The 20,675-nt window shown below is 44.2% G+C and overlaps 1 protein-coding gene across 4 annotated transcripts; it reads right to left on the bottom strand.

Annotated features, from left to right (window-relative positions):
- Window positions 1–63: 63 nt before the first annotated feature.
- LOC106659600 (arginine kinase) lies at window positions 64–17,095 on the bottom strand. Of its 4 annotated transcripts, none has more exons than XM_014382209.2 (3): window positions 16,883–17,095; window positions 2,848–3,208; window positions 64–2,770 (listed from the first exon to the last, which is right to left on the bottom strand). In XM_014382209.2, exons 2-3 carry the CDS (start codon window positions 3,190–3,192, stop codon window positions 2,048–2,050), a joined length of 1,068 nt encoding a protein of 355 aa, XP_014237695.1. In that variant the 5' UTR covers window positions 3,193–3,208; window positions 16,883–17,095; the 3' UTR covers window positions 64–2,047. The 4 variants fall into 4 exon arrangements, with proteins under 4 accessions (XP_014237695.1, XP_023319082.1, XP_014237693.1 ...); XM_023463314.1 differs by having other exon boundaries at window positions 2,848–3,205; window positions 16,883–17,094; XM_014382207.2 differs by lacking the exon at window positions 16,883–17,095 and adding an exon at window positions 6,074–6,937.
- Window positions 17,096–20,675: the final 3,580 nt, after the last annotated feature.

Raw genomic sequence — 20,675 nt, 5'->3', positions numbered from 1 at the left:
GAATACGTAAAATGAGTAAAAACAGAACGAAAATACTGAACACACGTTTGTTCGTTTGTTTGATTTTTTTTTTCAATTTCAATGTAACGTGCAATTCAAGACAGTCATCATTGGTAGTGGGCGGAGTACCCTTTTTTTTTTAAATTATTTTTAATCGTTTGTTCGTTTCGTTCACAATCTCACACACGTTCATTCACCGACTCACTCTCTGGCACGTAATGTAATGCTCGGGCTGAATTTCAATTCCATTATTGAAATCAATTCCAATCGACCGGTAAGGAAAATTTAATTTCATTTTTTCTTCTTTCATCTACGTCTTTTGTTAAAGGAGTGCATTTATAATTTTTTTTATTTTTGTTAATTTACTCATTAATCTAAAATACAATGCTTTTATTTTGGTTTTTATCATTAATTGTGTTTATTTACTTAATTTTTTTTTTTATTCTTTCATATAATCAATTACACTTTTTGTTTTGTTTACTTTAAAGTGTTTCGCACGCAACGAAACAATCACAATAAAACGTCGAACAGCACGTGTTTTATATACTATACGCGCATTTTCAGCGAGAGATGCCACTAGATGTCAATTCAACGCTGCGCTACTAATTTTACTTTTTTGTTTTTTACTTTTTACTCTTTAAATAATTAAAAACGAGTTTTACATCATAAAAGTGAAATAAAATTCGAAACATAAAACAAGCATACAAAATGTAGTTATAACTACTTTTAAGAAAAGCAAAGGTTTTAGGTAAGTTTACTTGTGAGTTTTCAAAAACCCCTCTACTACGTTTTTCAACTTGTTGTTTTTTAATCAGCTAGAAAAATCTATATAGATTCGGTTTTTGACTCTACGAATGTGTATTTCTCATATATAACGCTTTTCTCTCGAAGTTCCAAATAATTAAAAATGAATAAAATCGAAAGTCGAAATACAGAAGACGGAAAATGATAATTAACACAATGTAAAATACTGAAAGTCACGACATACAATAGATCGTATAGTACAAGCTGCTCGAGTGATGTGTGTCCTGTGTTATTTTTTTTTCTCCTTTGGTTAATCTTACACGATCATTTTTTTTTCAACTATAGCCTAATATCCACATTTTCCCGGACTGTTAATAATAATACATACTTTTCTTAGTGTAATCAAGGAACTAATGAAACATTTTTTTTCCTTCTTCGTCGCAATGCGCTCATACAAAGGCGGGAATAGAACAGACAACGCGGACACACGCTTAGGCGAAGCCGATTATCATGAAAAATTCGCAACCGAAAATAAAAAATAAAGCTTTTTGTTACCGTTTACGTTACATAAAATCGAGTGGTTTAATATTGAGTATTACAGTAATTACATATACATAACAATCAACAATCGTATAACTCGCATTCAACTGAGCACGCAACAAGTGATGCGCAACGCAAAAAAAGAAAGAAAAAAAAAAGAAGAACGAAGAAATCTATAATATGTTGCATTATTACACGTACGCCAGCAAAATTGCATTAATCAATGGTTTTACACGTAATATCGTTTATAGAATATATATACTTTTACTATATCATAATGCGTCGTTAATTTTTACGTTATTTAAAATTTCTTGAAAATTTATCTCTTTTGCTGAAGTGATCTTTATTGCGTATTCTCTTCGATTCGTTTTTCATGCATATTATGGTGGGATTTTTTTTCATTGTTGCTGGAGTGGGTGGTTACATTTTTATTTCGTTGGCTTGCTCTTTTTTTCATCTGCTGTCTCTCGACATTGGTACAATGTGCACACCATTCGTAGATCGGAGAAAAAAATTAGGACAATCGAGGAAGGAGGATTTTTACGGGAGAGCTAGAGTAAAGAGAGAGAGAGTGGAGAGTGAAATTCTCGCAAAGTAGAAATCTGAATTTTATAAAGAAAAAAAAATTTGTGATTTATTTCTATATCTCTCTCTTTCAGAGTTTCGTGTTGTGACAACAATTATTTTTTAATCGAATGGTCAAACGAAAATCGGAGGAGGGGCGGGGAGCGGGACACCACCAACCATCGTTGTCGTCGACGCTTTACAGCTCCTTCTCGATCTTGATGAGCTCGGCGATGCCGTCGTGCATCTCCTTGACGGCCTGGTACTCGGTCAAGCCGAGACGCCTCTTGTTGGAGATGTCGTAGATGCCGCCCTCGGCCTCGGTGTGCTCGCCCCGGGTGCCGCGCACCTGCAGATTGAACTTGCTGGCGACCTCCTCGAGCTTGGCCTTGTTGGCGGCCAGCTTGGGGACCTTGATGTGCACGGAGGCGCGCACCGTGGTGCCGAGATTCGTCGGGCAGAAGGTGAGGAAGCCGAGACGGTCGTTGTGCGAGAACGGGATCCTCTTCTCGATGTCGTTGACGGCGGTGACGAGGCGACGATAGACCTGGCCGAGGTCGCCGCCCATCTGCATGGAGATGATGCGCAGATGGTCCTCCTCGTTGCACCAGACCAGGAAGGACTTGGCGTCGTTGTGATAGATGCCGCGGCCGGTGGGCCAGAAGCGGCACGCGTTGGCGGCCTGGAGGAAGCGATCGCCCTCCTTGAACAGGAAGTGATCGTCGATGAGCTGCTGCTGGGTCTCCTTGCTCATGCCGGTGAGCGGGTAGAAGGTGCCCTTGAGCTCGCCCTCGAGGCCGGACAGAGTGCCCGAGACCTTCTCCTCCATCTCTTTGTATTGGGCCTCGGTGAGGCAGGGATTGAAGGGGTAGCCCTCCATGGAGCGACCGCATCTGACGCGGGTGGACACGATGTACTCGCCCTGCATAAACAAAGAAATGAGATTAGCTCATCACGTGAATGATAATCATTCGATGAGAACAAAGAAAAGAAACTTACGGTCGGGTCGAGATTGCCAAGAGTGTCGACATCGCCAAAGTCCTTGGGCGGGTGTTTGTCGGTCTTCTTGAAGCCACCGTGGTAATCCTCGATGATCGGGTCGAAGAGCTCGGCGAAGGTGGTGTAGGACTCGGCGTCGGGCGCGTAGATGCCTACGCCGGAGTCGAGATTCTCAACGCCGGACTGGATGACGTCGAGGAGGGTCGAGCCGAAGGACGTCTTCTTGGTCTTGCAGGCGTCGAAGACCTCCTTGGTCAGATACTTCTTCAGCAGGGATTTGCTGTCGGAGGCCTGGAGCTTGGCGAAGCCTGCCTCCAATTTGTCGAGAGTCTCCTGGTCAACCATACCGCCTTTTTTGCTGCTTTTTGGGGATAGAAAGATAAATCAAATTAGATAATTGCATAAAATCACACGTAGAGGAGTTTATAATAAGGTGTATATTATGTATGAGCAAGCAAGCTTATAAAGCGACGAAGGAAAGGAAGAACGACGACTTGCGTCACGGCCCACGCGTGATTTCCTGCCCCTGCTGCGCTGCTCCGAATAAGGCCGCAGTGGTTTCACCGTTACTTAATTCACGGCGTAAGTTGGATAATCGTTTCGGGGCGCGCGAGGCATAATTCACAATGAATATTATCTCTGCGCGCGTATACGTACGTATGCATGTGCCTTGTGCTCGGAGACGAGACAGCGCGCGAAAAGTACAGCAGCGTAAGAACGCCGGCGGCAGTGGCTGCAGCAGCAGCAGCTCTCAAAGAACGAGTGCACTTGGGCATGTGTGCGAAAGAACAAAAAAAAAAAGAAGAAAAAAAGTGGCTCAACAAGTTATAATACACATGTAATAACGATATTTTTTCAACGTTGCCTCCTCCCGCTTCTCCGAGCTCTCTCGCGTATACGTAACACAGCTCTCGGGACGCGTGTATATAAATACATGACGAATTTTGCAGCTAATGGCACACAAATATTTAATGCTCTCTCGCGCGCGCAAAAATAAAAAAAAAAAATCTTATCGCTCGGCTTTATGTATATATAACCGGTTTCCGAACCGACGACGGCTAATTACTTTTCAGCGATGTCGATATAAATATAATACTTTAACGGATGATTAAAAAAAAAAAAAAAAAAACGACGCGTACATATATATCGATCCTCTTGCATTATTGCAATAGCGCAAAAATCTATAAATAAATATACTTCGCGAGAGAATTTCGATAATTATCTTATGTACAGCGCTGAAAAAAAAGGCGAATTAGTCAATCTCCGTTCGCTCGATTTATCGTCCTCCTGTTCCACGTATTTTTAAGTAGTATTGCGCTGCGGGTATCGTTTTTATTTTTCAATAATGATAATGATAATAATAATGATCATGCGATAACGACACAACAGCTGCACACGAGCGATAGTATAAGAGAGCTGTGAGGCCCACACAAAGCACATATTATCATCGTCATCATCGTCTCTCTCTTTCTTTCTCTTACTCGACACTCGGGCAACAATAGCTGGGGCCTCCCCCCGCCGACCGTGTACACATGCATGTATCGCACACACGAGGAAGGGATCACTTTTCAAGTATCACGTCGTTATCGCGCTTAATGCACGACCTCTCCTCTCTCTCTCTCTTCTTTATTTTTTAAAGGGTTACGAGAGAGAGAGACGATATTAAACTTGACTAGGTTCTGTAACAAACGCCTTTTATCTCTCCTTTCGCACATATATAAAACACCGAGCGCGTGTCAAGTTTCCCGTATACGCGTTGCATGTATATGAAAATATCTTCATCCCCCTCGTCGTCGTCGTCGTCGTCGTCGCGCGACTCGTGCATAAATATGCGTTATAAGAGGCATAAGTTTCGTCGCGTGACGATTTAAAGAGCAGAACAAAAAAAAAATAATCAAAACGCGGCAACACCTACGCGATAGAGACGTGTTATGTGGGTGTCGTTGCGCACATGACGGGGAGCCGGAAGAAAGTTTACGAACGTCCGGCGATTATGGCCTACGTGTGTTTATGTGTGTGTGTCTACTTTACTTGTTGAACGTTGCATATAACACATACTACTACTACTACTATACTACATTCCGGGCCGCCGACTTCGGGTGAACAAAAGTGCCAAGAATTTCACGTGTCAGTATATAATATACTTTAGCTTCACCCGAAGAAGAGATTTTTTTTTGTGCCCATATAGTTCAATGCCAGTGGCATGTGTGTGCCTGCGCGCGCGCGCGCGGGTGTGCGATGATGCACAGACGCGCGCCGCTCGCACATTAAAACTCCAAAGAGAATTCTAAAAATAGTGGCTAAGACTTAACGCTCAAAGTGGCAGTACAATAATACATATATGTTTATGTATGTGTGTGTAGGGTTGTGGCCGTCTTTACATTTGCAACAGCCTCGATTAAAGCGTAAAAAGCTCGCCGCCGCCAGCCTAGCCGCGAGAATCGATGCAGAAATTATATTTTATTATAATAACTCGAGCGAGTAAGTACGCGGGCGCGAGAGTAAAAACAAAAAGGAATTAATGACGAAAAAAAGGGGGCACGCGAGCGAGTCAAAAAAATTTTCCATGACGACTTGAAAAGTTCATCCTCCAATTAAGAGCCGTTCAATCAGAAAACGCATGTCTCGCTTGCAATGTAAACGTGGTAGACGTCTGAGTATGTGTGCGCAATTGTCGGTCGCATTCTCAAGCCACTTGAGCGAGAGACGCAGCAGCAGTAGCTGCTGCTCCAATCGGCTCGACTCGCCGACACAAGCGCACAAAATTGAAGACTATCAAAGAAACGTAACTCTCGCGAACGATACGATAAATAAATCCAGACATGCGTCGCATATATACTCCTGAACAACAACAACGACGAAAAATATTTACGCGATACGTAAGGAGAAAAAGAAACTTAAAATCGCAATTCCGTGGAATCCCACGCGCGAGAATATCGTCGGCTAAGATCTCTTTTTTCATCATACATTGTATAGTGGTATAGCGCAGCGCACGACGACTACATACTATGCGATACGACGATGAACATTGCGCAACGGCCGATGCGCGCTTAGATTTTTCCGAGTATTAGTCGTATGCTGTGTGTACAATATGTATGTATAATACACGTAGACAGGATATACACACACACGAGATTTGATATAATTTTTGTTGTTGAAAAATGTATATCGTGTACAACACTGCTCTTATGTATTAGAAAAAAAAAGATGTTCGTTTGTTACGTACTCGTCGCTCGAAGCGGCATCCTTGGATGTGCATCCGCCCATTATTGCTCTCTGGTTTGTTTTTTTGTTTTTCGTTTAAATTAAAGTAGCTCTCTTTGATTCTTTTCACGCACACACACACTCGATAGGGCGCGCGTAAAAATTCAAAAATAAATTTCCTTTTTTCTCTTCTTCTTCCAACGATATCACACGCACACACACGCACTTATCCAATGTGCGTATACAGTTCTATATATGTATAAACAACGCAGCGAAGCGACTACGCGCTGCTGTATATATGCTCGTCGTCGGTGAAAGGGGTGTGGTTGTAGCGCACACAGCCTCTCTTTCTTCCGTCTCTGTTGCTCTCTTGCTCTCGGCTCTGCGTGTGCCGCCCTTTCTGCGGCTTGGTGTACGTACGTATGTGTCCTACGCTCTCTCTTTCTCTCTCTCTCGGACTCTCGAGTACGAAAAAAAAATCGTAAATCGAGTATTGGTAGTAGCGGGGAAAAAAATCACTGTACGTTCACTGCACCGCGAGCACTCCGGCAATGATGAGACGCTCGTGTATTAAAACTTTCTTCCTTCGCAGCAGCGCCTTCTTCGCCGCTCTGCCTTCGAAAATTCAAAAAAATCCGACCGCGCACACGGCTATATATAAACCTTCTTCTTCGTACGTACTTTCTCCGATTTTTCGGCTCGTGCTCGCGCACACGTACACTTATATTCACTGCGTGCGTTGTAAGGCCCGGCGGCGGCTTTTATAACAGCTACACTCCTATTCCTTGGGCTCTCTTCTCGCACGTGCGATGCAACGGGAAATGTACTGCGATGCCTCGTCGCTCTCTCGTATTCGTCGTCGGCTTCTCTCTCTCTCTATATATCTATCTCGCCTTTATAATTTCTTTCTCCTTCTTCTTCTACTTGTTCGGACGACGACTCCGATTATATACGTAGCGGCAGCAGCGGTAGAGAGATAGCGACGTTATGTACGCGCGAGTATCATGAGCATACTACTACTCTACTCTGCTCGTGTAGCAGCAAGCGGCAGCAGGCCGCACGCACTTATACCACTACTACTGCTACAACACCGTCTGTGTATGTACGTATGTGTGTATAAACGCCGGGCGTCCTGGGCGTCGGACGCGCGAGCGCTGTCACTTGGGCTTTTGCGTTTTCGCTATTGTATTATTATATTATTGCGATATCGTAGCACCACCACAGAGACGTATATAAATCTAGGTAGTAGTAGTACACACGCACGCACTTCTCTTTTATTATTTTATTTTATCTATCGATAATAAAAAATTTAGGATCAATTTTTCCTTTCTATCTCTCTTTGTTCTATCGCTTTATTATTATTTCCAAGCCCTCTCTCTCTTTCTCTCTCCTTTTTTCCTCGTCGCTCCGTTTATTATCGATACGATTAACGACGTTTTAAGCAAGGAGGCTTATAAATCCGTGCTATATGCGTCTTCGAGAGGAGAGCAGCGGCGGAACCAAACTGTGTGTCTGTGTGTGTATGTGAGGCGATCCGGACGCCGCGGACTCTACGCTATCACTGCGAAAAGTTGAGCGAAGTTTGCGGAGGCCGTGCAGCGCTGTGCCGCGTGCTATATATATATTACGTTGTGTGCGCCTTTAGCCTGGCGAACGTAAAAGCGCGAATATATGTATATGTATTATACTGCACAGTGCCTATAGGCAGGGGCATATACGCACGGGTACACAGACATATATACATATAAACAGGGATATGGAGAAGGCAAGCGAGGAACGCACAGACACACATACACACATCTGCTCCGAGCATTGCAACTCTCGCTCGAGCCGCCTGTCTTTGTTATACACGCGTGTGAGTGTGTTTGTGCGTATGTATTTGTACGCGTGACTCTCGTACACGTATAATACGCTCCAATGCACATACAAACGCGCGCGCGTATATACATGCAACGACGCGAGCGCGGAGAAAGAGAATAATATGTGGGCTAAAGCCCGAAGAGAAAGGGGACTATATACCGCCGACCGATCTCGGCGCGTCCAGATGGGAAAGTGAAAAATTCGAAAATCTAGACGAGACGCAGATTTCAACAGCTAAAGCGGGGGGATGATGATGCGTTTCTTAAAATACATTTTGCCAAGATAAAAATTAAATCTCTTATTTTTCATGAATAAATAATTAATGAATATATTGAAAAGCGCGTCGTCCTGCATCCGTGTCGTCTTTCTTTCTCTCGTTCTCTCGTATGCTGCTTAGCTTATAGCATTGAGCTTGGGGCTTGGTGGCGTTGGCCATTCGTAGCCGTCGTCGAGAGAGACACACACGCACATACGTAACGCAATATATATACGAAGGGGAAGCGCAGCAGCATTATATGTATATACCGGCGTGTATGTGCATTATAGCGCGGCGGCGTCGCTTGCCGCTGCTGCTGCTCGCGCTTCGCCTGCGTTATATACATATGCGATATATAGGTCCTGGGGAAAAGCAGCAGCGGCAGCGGAATACGCACACATACAAACACAGAGGGTGGGGCCCGTCGCCGCCGCCCCGTCTGCCTTGGGGGGTTGGTTTGGTGTGTGTGTAAGTGTGTGTGCGATACCGATCGATATTACGCACACACCATCGTCGTATAGCTGCTGCTGCTGCTGCAGGCGAGGAGCCGGCCGGCTTTTTATCAGACTCTCTCGCGGCACACGCAGACTCTCTATGTGTGCTGGCTGCGAGCTTACGCACGCGCACACGGGGGAGGATACACCACCCATGCCTATGTTAATATAATGTACCGACTTCCTTCTGCAGACGCTAATGATCGTGTAAAACGGACTGTGATAAAGCCTCTGCCAGAGATGCATTTCGTCGTCGTCGAATCTCCGTATCCGCGAGATTTTAGAACGAGAGAAATAATAAAACCGATCTCACCGGCGTGCGTATACGAGCTTTTTCTCACATATATACCAAAGCTGCTGTATAGCATGGGAGATCGTGTGTCAACGAGCTACAGAGCTCGATATACAGAGGCACTTGGAAATTAAGTGCTCGCATGCGTTGCGGACTACATCATGCCTGCCTGCCGAGTAAAAAGAGGAGAGAACACTTCCGAGTGTGTAGTTCCAATTGATTTTTACACACGACGATATACGAGCCGGCTACTACTTCACGCAGCATGCCGTGTGTTAAGCTGCACGTTGTGGCCACATGTTCGCTTTACGTTCTGTTAGCTCCTAATTTTTTTTGCTGCTGCTCCCCCCGCATTAGAATCGTGAATGAATTTATATACTATAATACTACTATGTGAATAAAATTCAACTACTTCCATTTCATGGATGCTTCTCGTCTAACTATATAGCGAAAAACGTCGTTTATACTTCTCGACTCTTTTTTTTACGAGTCTTATATATAGGTAGTTTTCCGTGGAAGCAACACGCTTAGTTACAATAAAACGAGAAGCAAAAAAAAACAGAGCAATAACAATAACGGCGATGTGATTCATCCGTCGCGCATATATACCACCCGCATTCGTACGATTAGTCATTTTATTACACAAATAAGGAGGCAGAAAATTTTTTTTTCGAAAATTCATGCAAGGCTCTTTTCGAAGGCCAACACAATCGAAACAAAGCTCGATTATTATATTAATACATTTGCTGCTGCACGTGACGACGACGACGACGACGACGACGAAAGGGGGAGAGCTGCTAATTCTTATCTTCAGAATTGTGACACTTTACATGAGAGCCCCCCCTTCCCCCTCCTATACGCAAAAGCTTAATAATAATGATAATGGGCTTAAATTTACTACGAAGGCATTGTGTGTGCCTCGATCATCGGAGTAAGCCGAGAAGTCCGCGCGAAACAAACGAATAAAAAAAAAAAATTACAACAACTATCGACTATCGCGAGTATATCTCGCGCGAAACGCACGAATGAATAATGAATTGTTTGTTCTTGTTGTTGTTCTGTTTTTGCTATATGTTAATACCTAAACGAGCTAAACGACGTCTTGTTCGTCGGGCCGAAGTAGCCGCCGTGTGGTATTCCTCCCGATGCAGCAACAGCCCGCGGCTCAGCGCAGCAGTAGCGCAATAACGACGACGAGGAGGAGTAGAAGCGACGATCGCAGACGGCAGCGGCGATGACGATGATTCGACGCATATAATGCATGTGACGATGACGACGACGACGATGATGATGATGATATATGTGAGACTCGAGTGTGTGTCACTGACCCCCTTGCGGGCAATTACGAGCCAGCTTCGAGCTTTCGGCGGACGAGATGAGATGTAGAGACGACGACGACGACGACGACGATGATGATGATGCCGGGAGGATTAAAGCAGAGAGAGGAGCGATATTTACTCTTTTCTTTTGTTGCGTGCGTTATAATGTGTATACTTAGTTAACGATATCGATGACAATTTAGCATCATCATCGCCCCTATACTCTCCTTAATGTGGGATATATATTTGTATGATATCTCAGAAACGCGCAGAGACATTATCATAATTATCCTATATAATAACGTTTTCTATTTCAGTCTTCGATTGCTACACACACATACACACACATCGTCGCGTTGAAACAATGATTTCGCATACCTCCGCCGCTGTCTCATCTCAGTCTATTATAATATAAAGAATACAAAGTACAACGAGACGTTCGAGATCATCAGCAGCAGCAGATGTGTATTATTGTATAGTCCGACGCGATTTCGATATATTAAACGCGTCTCGTACCTTGTACTTGCGCTAATACTTTGGCATTGCTCCACTGATCGACATTTAGTCGTCGTCGCCAACGAACGACGCATCAACGAGTCGCAATAAAAATCGGTTGTTTACGAGCCGCGAGAGACACGATCATAAATTTTACCTCATTATCGGCGCGTAAATTAGGCCTCGTCGCGCGCTCGGTACATAATGTACGCACGCGATGATGTATATCAAAGCTCACCCGCTGATATATACACGAAAACCCGTCAATTTCTCTCTCTCTCTCTTATCGCGTTATGGCATTGTGTAACGCGAGTTTCGCCTTGTGTACTCTACACAAGTCATTCGGAAAATCTTCGGGTTGTAAACCTTGTATAAATATAATATCAACAGGTCCGACAGACACAAACACGTTCGAATTTCGGGCAGGAAAAAAGCTACTTCGCGTAACGATTCAGCAGCAGCAGCAGCAGCAGTCGAGCGCATTGATTTTCCACGCTGAGCAGTAGCGGCAGTGTCAGCAGCAGCACCGATGCGTCGATAACGGAGAAAAGCTCCGCGAAACTCGCTCGGCTCGTGTGGATTTCCGTCGGTCGGTGTGCGCGGGCGCGCGCTGCTGCTCTCATGCTGCTGCTGCAGCATCGACCCTGAGAAGCTAGCGCACAGACACATACACACACACCTTCAGCCACCCACTCGCTCCACCGCCGCCCCCCCCCCCCTCTCCGTGTGCAAAAGGCCACAGAGCTAGCTAGGCAGCGCCGAGCGTACAACAGCGAGGACAAGGTCAAGGTCACGGTCAGACACACGCCTATATATACGTTATACCATTATACCGTCCGCCGCCGACTTTCCATCAATTATTCGCTTTTACTTTTCGCGCTTTTATATACCTATATATTATATATCAAATTGTGAAAACCGCACTTCTTTATATATCGTACAATTGTATCGTATGCGCGCACGTGGCTGTAAGTAACAAGGGTGCTACAGCTCGAGGGTCTGCGCTGTAGCGGTTAATTAGAAGATAGAGAAAGAAAGAAAAAAAGAGAGACTTTATATTATTATCCTTGCAAGGTCTTTACTTTTCTTCTCTTATAATCATTTACGGGACATTTGCGCGATCGCGAGTGTCGATCTCGCACGAGGCACACGACGAGCCTCGAGTCTCTCTCTGTGCGTCTGTCCGTTATGCGCTCGCGAGTTACTAAAATTAGCCGTCGTATTTATATTTATAAAAAATATGCGTTATGTATAGGCGATATATAGCAAGCGATGACAAATGAAACGCAAAGCTGTAGGTAACGTTTGTGCATTTTATGTATGCGAATTAATAGAAGAAGAGTCAAAACACTCCACATGATACAAGTTTATAGACGATGTAAGAGGATCAAGCTCTATTCTGCGCTCGTTGTCACAATTGCGCAACGTATTACATTCGTTACATTCAGCCGCAACAGCAACGGATCGATATACACAATCGTCTCGGCTGCTGCTGCTGACTGCTGACTGCTCGCGTAATGTCATCGCGCGGGGATTGCATTTCTGCGAATTCTGTGTGTGCGTCTGGTCGTCGCGACATCAATTACATACATGTATGTATATTATAGGATGATGTCGGGGCTCGGTCAGAGATCGAGAGAGATTTTTCACCTGCAACGATCGAGCCAAATTTGAAAATTTCTCTCTCTCTCTCTCTACCTTTTCATTTCTTTCGGGTCGTTAATCTCGCGCGTCCGGATGGTGGAATATAGTAGGCAATTACCGCGTCTAGGGCCTCGGCAGCAGCCGCCACAGCGAGACACAATGAGACAATTGCACGCCTAGCTTCTCTCCTATATACGAAATCGTGTGCGGGTTTTAAAAGCGTCTCTCTATCTCGACTTCTCTTCCGCGCGCGAAAATAGCGAGCAGAGCCGCCCACTGTTAATACTGCTGCACTAACTGCGCCTACTTCTGGATTTTACTCGAGTAGTCCATCTCTCTCTGTATATCTAAACTACTACGGGCAAACGGCCATTTCCACGTGAAAATTTTTTTCCGTCTCTTTCAACTAACTAACTAACTAACTCTCGCGGGTCAGCTGCATTCTATGTTTAGTCCGACGACGCGAGAAAGATAGAAGAAGCCACTTCTCGCAGCGCAGTGAGTGTCGAGGCACATTATTATTTTTAGACACACACTCGCATTAACGCCTCGAGCTTATTATTATTTCGCAGTCGTCGTCGTCGTCGTGCGACTCGCATTATTTGCCTGCGTTTCGTCCCATTGTTGTATCAATTTTTTTTTTTTTTTTAGAGAGGAGGGCTCGATTTCTATCGTATACCATACATATATTATAATTGATTCGCGCAACCGAGTATATATCATGCGACGGTGTGTGTGTGTGTGTATAATAATAAACGACACTACTCATCCTCGATGTCTGCGCGCGCGAGTGAGTTAAACGCACCGGCAAGTATCAATTTCCGTTTGGAATTAAACAACCCACACACATACACAAGCCGTGCGATGAACTTCTCGCGCGTCATATATGTAATAGCGAAAATAGAGATGATTTATTATAATTTTTCAACGTTGGATTTTTCTTTTAAATTGAAACGCGAGATTATTTTTTTTTTTTTTGCGCACTCTCGAGTCGTACACACGGCGGCGTAGTATAGACACGGGCGCGCGCTTCTTTTTACGTAACGCGTGAAAAACGAGGAAAACATTTCGTTCGTTGAATGGAAACTATACTACAACTTTGACTCATATGGGTGCGCGCGCGTGTATACACGAGCGATTACGTATCGTATGATACACGCGTTGATCGCCCGTGTAAATGTGTGTGTGTGTTTATAATAAGAGGTGTACGCAGAGATCTCATGACGACGTGCGAAATACACAGAGAGCGAGAGCTTTTTAATTTACACGTCGATGGACAAACCGATTTTTCTCAAATTTTTTGGCAAGAGCGAGTTGTTGTTCAGCCGTTATCGCTAAACACGACGCGCTGCCTATGCCAAATTTTCACCTATTAGCACGAAGTAGCCATCCGTCACGGGTTGACTTGTGGTATTTTTTTTTCACGCGTGTCACGAGGTGCGTGTTATACCGCGCGCCAGTAAAAACAAAAATTACGACGAAAAATCGGTATTAGATTCTCGAGAGTCGACTCGGAAAAAAGGGACTCGAACCGGCCGATTTCGAGAGACTCGATTTGTACACGAGGCAGGCATAGCAGGCATGCAAGCACGCAGCGGAAATTCGACACGCTCGATCGATTGGCCAGACGCAGACGGACAGTAAGAGAGAAGCTCAAGGCAAATGGGCCGAGTGAACGACGATGCGTGGCAGTAGTGGTCTGCTGCTGCTGCAGTATCAAGTTACGCAGAAGAAAAAAAAAATGACACAACATTCCGCCACGTGTGCGATTCTTTATTACAAGTTTTTTTTTTTTTTTTGACGACACGGGTTGTTAGCCTCCTCCTCGCTGTGTATAGTATATAAAATGCAACGCGAGGGCACCGAGATCTCCGGATGCTATATCGTCGTAATATAGTGTCATCAGTTAGCTTGCAAATTTTTTAATCCATATAACTCTATAATACCGTGAGAATAACGATCGTAATATCTCATAATGGAGAAATGCATGTTTACATAAAATGCCGGATCGCCTCTCGACTGCATATGCGCGTCTATTCGCGCGAGTCGTTTCTCGCCGCGATGTTATTTCAGCGCTTCTCTCTCTCTCTCTCTCTCTCTCCTCCGGTTTAATTGACGTTCATAAAAANAAAAAAAAAAAAAAAAAAAAAAAAAAAAAAAAAAAATAGAGGCGAGAGCGAACGCGAACGAACGAGGCGAGCAATAAAAGTCAATGCTGAGACGAATTCGCTGCTACAAGCCGCTGCGCGTCTGCTGCTGTTGTAAATATATACAGAACAGAAGACACGGGGCCGCGAGCGCGATTTAATTGTTCGGAGCTGTGTCTGTGCAGAGATGCAACTGCAGCCGTATTTTTTTCTCTCTGTAACTCTTTGTCTCTCTCTCGCCCTCTCCTCCTGTCTTTTGCCAATGCCAAGTTTTTCAGGTTACGAGATCGAGGCTCTTGACCGGGTGTGTGTGCAGTGCCGATTTCTTTCGCGCGACGAGACAACAGTGTATATTTATTTAGTAGTAGAAAAAAAGTGTTTCAACTATTGTTACCTGTATAGGTAGACACGACAGCCAAGTTTACACAGTTCGTTGTCGTCTTCGTCGTTGAAAAAAAGAAAAAGAAAAGAAAAATGATCGATACGAGACGCGTGCCCGTGTGCTCCTTTTTTTTTGACGAATGTCTCTCGCGTTATCTTCGTTATTATAATAATAACGATCGAGGCGATGTAATAATAGCCGATAAAAGTATCGTAATCCCCCTCCCCCTCCATTGTTTCATGCTTCGTTCTGCACAAACCCACCCACCTACACGCAAAAATAAAAAAAGAGCATCGTCGCGTTGTATACACGTCACTTCCTGATGCACACACACACACACAGTACACGAGTATAGTATACGCGACTTTCTCCAACAGGCATAGAGAGAGAGAGAGAAAAAGGCGGAAAATTGCATCCGCGACACGTTAACGCCTATATCGCGCTTATATATGAGTGCGCGTTTGTATAGATCATCGTGCCCTCCCCGGTCGAGGCCAAGGCGGGTGCAGCAGTAGAACGAAAAAAAGAAAAAAAAAAGTATCAACAGACAAGGCATCGTCTTGCTTGTGCCAGTGTCTGTGTGTAAATAATTTCGGATCGAGAACGAAAAAGTATTATAATACGCGATAGACACTCGCACAGTCGACCAAACTGTACTACTACTGCTGCAAGGCGGCGACGGCGGCGGCCTTGTCCCTTTCTTCGATAAATGCCGATCTATATAACTATGTGCAGCTGTGTCTATGCAGTCTATATGTAAATGTATAATGCTGCTGCTGCTGCTCGAGGCATATCGTCGTGTGTCGATACGCCGCCGACGAGTCAATGTCACGCAGCGTTGAGCACACGCAAAACTCGAACTATTCTTCGGGGTTTGATCGATCTCCCATTTGTTTGTTTATTTGTTAATTTAACTCTCAATATACGATATAAGAGCTCCGGGGGTATAGAAATAATACGCGAAACAAATGCACACCGCACGCGGAGAAGAAAATGCGGGTATAAAAAGGGTCAGTCAGCCGCTTCGAGGAACTCGCTCCTCGCTCTCTTGCACCGAGAGAAAAAAAAACGAACGAGTAAGAAGAAATGACACATACTCGTCGGTTATCGTCATCGCACGCAACGCACACACGCATACTTATTTATTCGGAACGATATTTTATTTTCTGGTTCGTGCCGGTTGAATTTCGCAGCGGAGCCGAGTATAGCGGAGTAGGGGGTGGATGGATTGATATGTTATTATAAGGCCCTCGATGCAACGTTATAAAAGCGATAAGAGAGAGAGAGAAAGAAAGAAAGAGAGATCGATATGTGATACGTGTCTCGGCCTGACGTGTACCTGCTGCGCCTGAACGAGACGAGACGAAACGAAAAATCGATTACAACGAGTCTCAAGGAGAGATAGATGCTCTTACACTGTATAGCCGAGATATTACATCACTCGTGACACGGGTCAATCGTAACCCGTATTTAATGCCGCAGGATCTCCGCTGATCACCACACAATCGCGCGCCTATACCGACTGGTGTTTTTATGCATTATTATAAATAAATAAATTATAAACTGTCATTCACTGTATCATTCGAGTCATCGCTTATTGACAAAAAAAAAGAAATACGTGGACGTGGGTGGACGCGTGTGAACGATCGATATCACATGCAACGAAGGAGAAAAAGCTGACACACAGAGAGACTCGTGTGTCGGTGCACGGTGTGGCGGCGGCATGTGGAGCGGCTCTCTCTCACCCGAACGCAGCAAAAGTGCAGCAACGCGATATAACCTCGAATTCGCGCGAGATCATAGTAGTCCTTGCACACACGATACACGAGGAAACACGATGCATGTAATGCCAAAAAAAAAAGCGCTGAAGCACACCCGAATTATGACGTTCGGGCTTATACAGATAGATAAATGACAAAATCAACGATTAAAAAAAACTCACCTTTATAGCTTTTTTTCTAAGACGAAAAATGAAGAGGGTGTATATATATGATATATACACACGTACAACACCGGGCGAAGACTGCACACGAGTGGTGGTAGTTAGTAGGTGGACGACGAATGTGCCACGCGCAAAGAAGTAGAGGAGAGTAAGCAACCGAACGAACTTTGCACGACGAGCGGATGCGAACGAGTGGCGCACGGCGGGTTCTGCCCGCAGCGGCTTAGCCTACGATATTCTGCACACACGTACACACACACACAGACTTCCAGCTGCTGCTGCTGCTGCTATTGCTACTATGTATATGTATGTATGTAGACTCCCCACCTTTTTTGCACGACGACGAGGAGGCGCGCGCCAAGCCAGTATAGAGTAGTTTAGTATATAGAACGCACACCTAATATTGTATTATAGACGTTTTTTTTCGACTGCTAGAGGCTCGAGCTCGCGATGCAACGAGTCGAGCCTACAAATATACTTGTATAGACTTGCAGCAGCATCCCCCTTCTTTAATGATTTCCGATTGTACAGATTGCTGCGTGTCTCTTATTTCGGTTTTATTTAAAATAAAAAATAAACCAGTCATGCCTCGGCACAATTACAAGTTATTATCACTAAAGCTTACTCTCGGTGCAAAGCTTTACTAACGATGAATTTGAATTTTCGACGTTTTCAAAATTAATTCTGAACACGAGTTTTTTCTTTATCTCCGAAATCGTTCGTTTCAACTCCTCGATCCAAATGTATCGATGAACACGATCTAATTCGCGATTAGTTTCGACAAAGACAACTTTACTTGTAGTCTCGTTTGTTCAATTATGCTTACAATTAATCATCGAAGATATTTAAAATCTTGAGCTAAAATATACTCATTCTAGTGAGGGCGAAGAAATTAAGCTTTGAACGCAAATAAAATGTAAATTGAGGCTACTTTGCTGTTTTTATTGCTTTTCCATTTTACTCCAAAACTGCGTAAAACTTCAGTTAACGAGCCTCGTTTGTTTTTTGTTGTTTTTATTTTTTTTTTCGAGTTTTATGACACACGTAGAGTAGTTATCTCTCTGCCGCGCATACATACATGTATCGACTTTAAGGTGTAACTTTTTTCGCCACGTCAATTGGGTTACAGATAAAAGAGACGCACACGGCTCGTCGATAAGACGAGCATATACAGAACTGCGACGATTACTCCGGAAGTGCACACATAATCTCTCTCTCTCTCTCTCTTTTCGGGGCGCGGAATCGATTTTTCACTACTGTGTATTATACAACTCGTACCGTACCCCCCGCGGGGGGTGTGGGTAGGTGGGTGTGGGAGGAGATTTTTTTTTTTTTCGTTTACTCCGCGAGTTTCGGTTATTATTATCGCAGTTGTTGTTGTTCGAGCTGTTTTCTCTCTCTCTCTCTCTCTTGCCATTTTATGTATGCGCAGGCACGAAATCGTACGTTGCGTCTGCGAAGGACTTTTAAAAAGCTTCGATTGCCAAGTGTGTGTATAGACAAATTGACGATACGGCACACGAACGAACAGTGCATCGAAATATATTACGAGAGATTTGGCAGAGGGATTTGCTTTCGGAGAGCTTTACCGAAATTATGATTTATGCCAAACGCTGTAAAACACGTGTCACAGCTGCGGCAGCAGCACGTCGACGTCCAACAATAATAATATTATTATCATTATTATTGGTGATAAATAATAAATTTCAACCAGGCCGTAATAAAAAAATTTATGGATCTTTAATTGGCGGCCTCCCTTTAAACTCTCTGCATATGCACTTATGTATTATTTTTTCCGTGCACACAGGTGCACAACTCACAAAAGCTCGAGAAATCGCGTTCAAGTTGCTTATAATATATTTTAGCTTTGTTTTCTTCGAGAGAGACGAGAAATTCTATTTTTACTCTATACTCTAGCGTTTATTTTTCTTTCGCGGAAGAGCCAATAATTTAATTGCGCGCGCCGAGTGCTAATCGTTGCATAAAAAATAGAGAAAAAAAAGAGAAGAAAACCGCAGAACTCGGCGAGTGCCGCGAGTATGCAGAGTTTAGCCTTGGCCTTCTCGATTTCTCTCTCTCTCTCTCTCTCTCTCTAAAGCTGCAACAAAGATAATCCGGTTCTTTTTTTTCCTTTCAGCGTGTCGACGCGTCGACGGCTCGCGCGGTGACGGCTCGATGTAAACGAATCGTAATATAGTAAAACAAACGATTGTTGCGTGCTGCGACTCTTCCGAAATCGGATCGGACCTTACGTAAAGAGCGCAGAAAAAAAAAGAATCGCGCGTATAATCGCACGCACGTTATTTCGCGAATATCCCCCTGCAGTTTCATCGCATCGATTCGGTTGTACCGGGAGAGCTGACCTTGAATCGTGCTTATGTGTGTGTGTGTGCAGTAGCGTATATATACAAGAGAAGGTGAAATGCATCGGAGGGAGTGCACGACCACCACCCCCTTTTTCGCGGCAACTGTGCAGTAGTAGCCCGGATTTCGAGCGCGAGGACGTCCTATGAATTAATGTATTATATCATTTTACATCGTCGTCCAATCGTCCAGACAAATCCGCGAGATAATTGCTGCACCTCTCGAATTCTTGAGCTTTCATTGCTCCTCGAAATGGAAAATGGACATCGATGGATTTCGTATCTCGATATTTCATCTACGTGTATATAGTAACATTGATTGCTATGAAATCGAGTGGAAAATTCGAAACTCGGAGAGAGAGGGAGATAATTTTCCCGCGTCCTTGGTCCGCTGCTGCCGCGAGCTTTTCAAGAGCTTGCAGCGCGCGGAATTAATAAAGTCGCCCGAAATTTCGGTGCATGCGCGACTCGAGCTTCCGGGATCTTGCGAGCTTTTCCTGAAACTTTTCCCGAAAACTCGCATGCATTCGTATATAGGTATACGCATAAGCTCGACTCGCAACAATCGGCCGCAGCTATATATAAATTTGCCGTTTTCGAGCTTTTTTACTTACTTTTTTTCTTTTAACCCGTACATTATTTCCTCGTAGCTTTTCTCTCCCGGAGCTAGACTAATGTCGCTCGTGCACGCGAAATAGAGAGCCGAGAGTGCCTCTGCTCTCTCTCTAGAGTCTCGGTGATAAATTTAACGTAGCTCTCTCTCTCTCCCAGGTCAGCTAAAGAAGCTCGTTCAAACGTTCCCATGTCGCACTTGTATAAATGTATAAAATAATAAGTCGAGAATCGTCTTACACGATACTTGCCCAATTTCGTGATAACTTAATTATTACATACGTGCAAATGCATCGCTCGGTCTCGCGCTGCAAGCTCGCAAGGCAGCAAGGTTGCATCGAATATGTGTGTGTGTGTGTGTGTGTGTGTGTGTGTGTGTGTGTGTGTCGAGCTTTTTAAACTCGCGCGCGCCTCAAGTTTAAAGGTCACGCGAGAGCTGCTGAGTCGAGCCGCGAGCTGGATCGATATATGCACGCGCGCGCGCGAATAAGCTACCTGCTTTATTATAGGTCTACGCGCTCGAGCGATACATATGGGTAAGGCTCAGAATTTTTTAAATAAACCTGCGCTCGTATGTCACCGATCTCGACGCGCTTTTGGTATGTTATAGTACATGGCAAAAAAGACCCAAAACCAAAATTTTAGACCCCCTCCCCCCTCCTACCCCCCACTTCCGGTATAAACGTCCATTTTCTATCTATATTTTTTCTGAAGGCCTGAAGCAATTAAAAAATCTGAAAAAATTCACAAAAATACTTTTCAACAATCCAAACAACCTTGAATTTTTTCAGATTTTTTGAGTGCTTCAGGCCTTCAGA

Source organism: Trichogramma pretiosum, unplaced genomic scaffold, assembly GCF_000599845.2.
Source record: "Trichogramma pretiosum strain Unisexual culture from Peru unplaced genomic scaffold, Tpre_2.0 scaffold39, whole genome shotgun sequence".
Lineage (NCBI taxonomy): Eukaryota > Metazoa > Arthropoda > Insecta > Hymenoptera > Trichogrammatidae > Trichogramma > Trichogramma pretiosum.
Note: the sequence above shows the minus strand (reverse complement) of the source record. Positions and strands in the feature narration are given on the sequence as shown.

Coding starts and splice junctions, on each gene's coding strand:
- LOC106659600 (XM_014382207.2), bottom strand. CDS start 6,114: ATGGGCGGATGCACATCCAAGGATGCCGCTTCGAGCGACGA. Junction 3,209..6,073: donor GATGCCGCTTCGAGCGACGA/GTACGTAACAAA, acceptor ATCCCCAAAAAG/CAGCAAAAAAGGCGGTATGG. Junction 2,771..2,847: donor TTGGCAATCTCGACCCGACC/GTAAGTTTCTTT, acceptor TTGTTTATGCAG/GGCGAGTACATCGTGTCCAC.